This window comes from the organism of the source record quoted next, unplaced genomic scaffold (genome assembly GCF_019419815.1).
Source record: "Pyrus x bretschneideri cultivar Hongxiangsu unplaced genomic scaffold, Pyrus_bretschneideri_v1 Contig11, whole genome shotgun sequence".
NCBI lineage: Eukaryota > Viridiplantae > Streptophyta > Magnoliopsida > Rosales > Rosaceae > Pyrus > Pyrus x bretschneideri.
In genome coordinates this window covers 6,434,464-6,440,484 of record NW_025999402.1, presented here as the reverse complement: position 1 = coordinate 6,440,484, position 6,021 = coordinate 6,434,464, and the positions used below count along the sequence as shown (strand labels likewise).

Below are 6,021 nucleotides of genomic sequence, written 5' to 3'. Positions count from 1 at the left end.
CCATGGCTGCAACTGGCAAAGAGACAGTCATATATACGGTAGACCACTCTTGATTGATAGAGATGATCAACAAATTACATGCTATAAAATTAGCATCGACCGTTGGTTTTAATTTTTGTGTGGTTATTTAATGGCAGGCATGTTTGGGACAGTCCATTAATTTATTTTAAATCTAATTTTTATTTATACAACAAACAATTATTAATTAGGAGGAATGTTGGGGGATTATCTCAAAAGAGTAATTCTTCGTAAAGTTGAATTTCTGTTACCTCACAATTTAATGTCGTTTTTCTAGATCAACATTATAAAATATTGTGCTATAAACATGAGGTAATAAAGAGTTCATGTAACTTTTTACTTTTGAGATAGTCCCCTTATCATTTCTTTTCAATTATTTCATGTACTAGACATAATATTATATATAAAGCAAGCATATAATAGTTTATGAATGAGACATAATTGTCGTTTTTATATTATATTTAATTAACATGCAAGGAGCTCGTAATTATTTGCATATGAGGTTTTGTTTCAAATTTTTATTCTAAATATCATTTGTATATAAAAAGACAAGGGAATTACTATTTACATTCTGAAAATCTAATTTGACCTCTCTTATGAGATTATTTTTCTTTCTAAATATTAAAAATTTAGAGTGCACATTAAATTTTTAGAGGGTTAATAACAATTTTCAAATTTTATCAATATATAAGGTGATTTTTTTGTGACCCGCCATAGTTCTACGTGACATTACAAATTGACGTAAAATATAACATGTGCATTTATTTATTAGTCACATTATTTTTATTCGAACGATACTTTAATCTAATATGAATGATGCGAAAAAATAATTCAAACTTGAGTCCAAGTAAGCATACACTCTCCAAGGCGCATGGGGTGTATTAACTAAGTCAGCCATCAAATTATGGCACATAATGTAAATTAATACTACCATATTCTAGTATAACCGTCACACCCAAAAAATTTTCATCCGCAGAAAGAGGGAAGCAACTCAGAAACGGTAAGCAAAGGAGTCAACACACATAACCTAACTCGGTGTACTAATTTCCTAACTGGAAAATAAAACATCTTTCTCGTTCTTCTTGGTTTTGTTTTGGCTGCTAAAAAATATTGAACTGTTAGGCCTTCCACAAATATCTAGAAAATTTTTTAGCTACAAATTGTTGACCGTCTACATGCACATCACATGTGTACAACGTAATATACAGAAGGCCAAATATCTATGAAGATCATTCAAGCATTTTTTATACAGCATATAATTTCTCTGTATTTGCAACACAAGTTGTTGAAAAAATAAAAAAAAATACCTCATCGACCATCTCACGAAACAAATCGTATCTTATATCAAATGGATGCACTGTGACCGTCTCTATGAATGACCTGGCTTCTCTTTTCTGCCCTTCATTTCTCATACACTCTCATCATTTTTTATTTATCAACATTTTATATCATTATTATTTTTTGTCTTATTATCTCTATAAAAAAATTAATATCAAACGTTAACGTAGCTTAACCGTTATCGTATAAAATAAGAGGGGATGAGAGTAAGAAAACTGAGAGCGCAAAGAAGCCGGTCCCTCTCTGAAACTTAAACATAAGTTGCCTATATAAGTGGAAGGAAAAATAAAATAAAATAGCTTTGTAAGTTGAAAAAGCAAAAACCCTTTTGGTTTCATGACGTAGTCTCGTAGAGTTTGCGTTGAGAAATAGTGTGTTGTTTGTATGCACAGCAAGCTTTGTTATCTTCTCCTCCTCAGATAAATATATATCACTTCACTTCCACCATTGCCAAACAAAAACACGAACACAAAACTAAGAGGAAGAGAGAGAGACTGGGTGTTATGGATTCTCATCGGTCTCCAATTTCAGTTCCTCAAGTTTTCAGCTGGGTTCGTAGGGATTACGCCGGGATCCGGTCGGATTACCAGCTTTCCAGCAACTTCGTCAAGTTTCCAGCTTTCTAGCTTCTGAAATTTTCTGGTCAAATTTTGCTGGAGTTGATATCAAGGTTTTGATCTCTTTGTCTACTTCGGTTGTTTTTTTCTTCCCTTACTGGAGCCTTTTGTTTGGTTGCTGAGAAAATGAAAAGTTTTGTTTTTGGGGTAGCTTAGAAGCTCAAATTGAATTGTTTTTTGCTTCCTTTATGAATGTTCCTTTCTGGGTTTTGTTTGGTAACTGAGAAAGTTTAAAACCCAACTTTTTTATTTTAATCCTCTCTTAATCAAGTCTCATCTGGGTTTCTTTAGGTTGCAGTAACTTTTGTAGGCAAGGGTTAGGGGGTTCAAACGGCAGAGCTTTTAGTTTATGGAAGCGAAGAAAGTGAAGGAAAGGAGAATAATTTACTTGTTTATTTCCCCATTTAGTATAGATCTAAGGACAAATTAGTATCCGTCCCTAGTTACTAGTTCCTAATGTTCACTGAAATTTTATTAGTTTTCAAATTTTGATCTAAGTACTTAACATTAATGTTGTAATAATGAATTTACATGTCGGTTATATAATTTTTCAAAATAAAAATTAATAATTGATTTAGAATTTTAATACGCGCACCTTTATTAAACTCCTAACTAATTTTCAATTCAAAATATTTCCAAAATACATAAAAAAATTAGAATAAGTTTGTACCCATTAGTTTTTTTAAAAAATGTTTTTAATTTTTTAATCTTATATGTACCCATTCATGTAATTTTTTTCAAAATTTTAATCTTAAAAATTACTCATTCTTAAATATACTAATTTGTTATATGTATAATGTACCCTATTTTTAATCCCACAAATTATGGTTTTTATTTAAAATCTCATTAATATAAACTATAAATTTCAATTTTTAATTTAAAAAATATAGTAACATACATAGAAATAAATTATCATATTCATTTCAAGAACTTTGATAAAAAATTGAAAACCAACAAGATTTCAGTAAAAAAATATTCATAACTAAAACCGCATTCAAAGTCTTCATAACTAAAACCGCATTCAAAGTCTTCCTTCTTGTAATTACCATACACGTATGTTATGAACTTTTGCTCTTTTAATGAAAGAATTGCCTTTCTGAGTCAGAGAATGCCTTTTTGCCAGTGACAGTACTCTCACTCAGGTCAAGTTGTTCAATTCAACTTGCTTAAAACTTCTGCATTTTTCTAAGAAGAATGTTAAAAAAGTTCAAAAAAAACAAATAGGTCAAGCATTTTCTTGCCTAAAATGATGTTTAATTGTTTATAAATGTTCAATATTGTTCAGATTTTGTTGAATCTACAACCTGGAAAATCCGGAATTGGAATAGCTAAGCAAAGACATAGCTAATGGGGCACTTATCCTCCATGTTCAGCGGATTGGCGCGATCCCTATTGTTCAAGAAAGGGAAGAACAATGGTGGGGATTCAGGTGCAAGAGGAGCTGCAGAAGCGATGGCGAAGGAGGCGAAGAAGAATGACATGATCCTACGCTCTTCGGGGATTGTCAATGTCGATGGTTCAAATAACTTTGCTTCTGTTTTTTCGAAGAGAGGCGAGAAAGGAGTCAACCAGGATTGCTGCATTGTGTGGGAGGTAAGCAAATGTTGTGCATTTTTCTTACCTTAAATTAGTACTCATTGGAAATTAAATACAAAACAAACTTATACGCATCGCGTGACGAAAACTTGATAAAATAGACTACGATATATAAGCAAGTAGTTCCACAGTCCGTCTCTGAAATATTGACATTTGTTTTGGTTTTAGGAATTTGGGTGCCAAGAAGACATGATGTTTTGTGGGATTTTTGACGGGCACGGTCCATGGGGACATTTCGTGGCGAAACAGATAAGAGAAACAATGCCACCCTCTTTGTTGTGCAGTTGGCAAGAGACACTAGGTCAAACTTCTATTGGCCCGGATTCCGACTTGGAGTCGGATAAAAAGCATCACCGGTTTAACATATGGAAGGATTCCTATATCAAAACTTGTGCTGCCATTGATCACGAGCTCGAACAGCATCGTAGGATCGATTCCTTTTACAGTGGAACAACTGCCCTGAGTATTGTCAGACAGGTATTGATTCATTTTCACTTGAACTAGTTCAAATTGTTGTTAGGCTTGCAATTGTAGCTGGATGTTTACCAAAAAAATCAAGTATAAACTAATGACCTTATGCAGTTTTCATCGGCATTGACACGAAAGTATCTCCGAATTTTGTTTGTTTAGGGTGAGCTTATTTTCATAGCCAATGTTGGCGACTCTCGGGCTGTTTTGGCTACAACTTTAGACGATGGAAGCTTGATGCCGGTTCAGCTTACTGTCGATTTCAAGCCTAGTTTACCTCGTCAGTCTCTATCCCTCTCCCAACACATAAAACTGAAGAAGATAACATATGGTTACACATATTTACATGTTTTTAATGGTTTTGTTTGCAGAGGAGGCGGAGCGAATAATTCAAAGCAATGGGCAGGTTTTTTGTTTAGATGATGAGCCTGGAGTGCAAAGGGTATGGCAGCCGGACGGGGAAACACCCGGACTAGCCATGTCCAGAGCCTTTGGAGATTACTGTTTGAAGGACTTTGGTCTCATTTCTGTGCCTGAAGTGTCACATAGAAATATAACAAGGAAAGATCAGTTTGTTGTGTTGGCAACTGATGGGGTATGTACTGCATTGTTTTCAACAGTAATTTGAGGTCGTAAAAGCACTTTCTGCACGAAGCACTTGAACGTTTAATGAAGTTTCGATGTGTTTTTAGCAAAAGCGCTTATGAACATAAGTATTTTCTAGAGAGCCATTTCTCGCGGACTCTAAAGACATTTTTGATATTTTTGCTTGTAGGTTTGGGATGTCGTTTCGAATCAAGAAGCCGTGCAGATTGTAGGTTCCACGGCAGACAGGGCGAAGGCTGCAAGGCGTCTGGTGGAGTGCGCTGCGCAAGCATGGAAGCGGAAGAGGAGGGGAATAGCGATGGACGACATTTCTGCCATTTGCCTCTTCTTTCACTCTACTTCCCCTCTCTCTGAATCCCAGCAAGTGCACCCTATTAGTGTTGCCACCCCAAAATAAAAAACGCAGAATCTTTGCTCCTTCTCCTTGTTCATCTTGTACCTTTGAATTTTTATTGGTCTTTTATTTAGGAAATTCCGCAACCAAAAGATCTTGGTTCAAGTTTCAATCCAACAGTTATCGGTGTTTCCATCAACTTAGTCCTAAATTCCTAAATTTTTTAAGATACAAGCATATGAAACACTTGTTCTTTAAACAAAAAGTTTAGGGGGAGGGGAGGCTACACATCTCAAGACCAGGGTAGACTACTTATTTCAGGATCAAGGCATACCATAAGTTTCTTTGAGGACTTACATAGAGAACCTTAGACATTTTTTTGGTTTATCGACCACTAAGAGGGAGTTAATCAGACTCAAACGTAAACCTTGATTTAGCGAAGAGAATGATCCTTACCAACTTAATCAACTTTGCATCTCTTGTGGATTTCGTATTGTAAGGTTCTCATTACGACGGTACAAATATTATACATAATCACTTTTTTTATGGCGAATAAACGTTGTTATTTTTACAAAAACGACGATCAAAGGCCGTATCGTTTGCTAGCGAGTGGGCAGTGTCCCAAAGATGTTAACTCGAGACAACTGTTTTGACAGGTATTTTTCATAATCACTTTTTATTGCGCTGCAACCCCATCCATAATTTTTTTTATCGCAAAAAGATGTTATTTATTAAAAAAGGAGTTTTAACGAAATATTTCCGTACTGTTTATTTTAATAAAAAATGATATTTTTACTCCAAAAAGTCACTCTTGATACTATTCACTCATAATATATTTTTATTATTTTGATTAAAACTCAAAATTTTCAAACCATTTTTATTAGTTTTTCGTTATAAAAAACGACTATCAAATGTCGCATTGTTTGCTGTTTAGTAGGTAGTCTCTGCTCCCACAAAGGCCTCGAGACAACTATTTCGACGAATTTTCTAAAAGCTTCAAGGACAAGACTTGAAAATTACAACCCCTACAAAGGACGAAACTAC

The 6,021-nt window shown here is 34.5% G+C and overlaps 1 protein-coding gene across 2 annotated transcripts; it reads left to right on the top strand.

The window, feature by feature from the left end:
* Window positions 1-1,649: 1,649 nt before the first annotated feature.
* LOC103930590 (probable protein phosphatase 2C 34) lies at window positions 1,650-5,176 on the top strand. Of its 2 annotated transcripts, none has more exons than XM_048576538.1 (6): window positions 1,650-2,026; window positions 3,347-3,566; window positions 3,738-4,046; window positions 4,200-4,317; window positions 4,409-4,632; window positions 4,813-5,176. In XM_048576538.1, the coding sequence occupies exons 2-6, from the start codon at window positions 3,426-3,428 to the stop codon at window positions 5,038-5,040; spliced, it is 1,020 nt and encodes a 339-aa protein (XP_048432495.1). In that variant the 5' UTR covers window positions 1,650-2,026; window positions 3,347-3,425; the 3' UTR covers window positions 5,041-5,176. The 2 variants fall into 2 exon arrangements, with proteins under 2 accessions (XP_048432495.1, XP_009338220.2); XM_009339945.3 differs by having other exon boundaries at window positions 3,259-3,566.
* Window positions 5,177-6,021: the final 845 nt, after the last annotated feature.

Excerpts from the sequence above, each read along its gene's own strand:
- LOC103930590 (XM_009339945.3), top strand. The coding sequence starts at position 3,321 with ATGGGGCACTTATCCTCCATGTTCAGCGGATTGGCGCGATCCCTATTG. Across the intron at positions 3,567-3,737 it reads ATTGCTGCATTGTGTGGGAG|GAATTTGGGTGCCAAGAAGA; the intron begins GTAAGCAAATGT and ends TTTTGGTTTTAG. Across the intron at positions 4,047-4,199 it reads CCCTGAGTATTGTCAGACAG|GGTGAGCTTATTTTCATAGC; the intron begins GTATTGATTCAT and ends TTGTTTGTTTAG.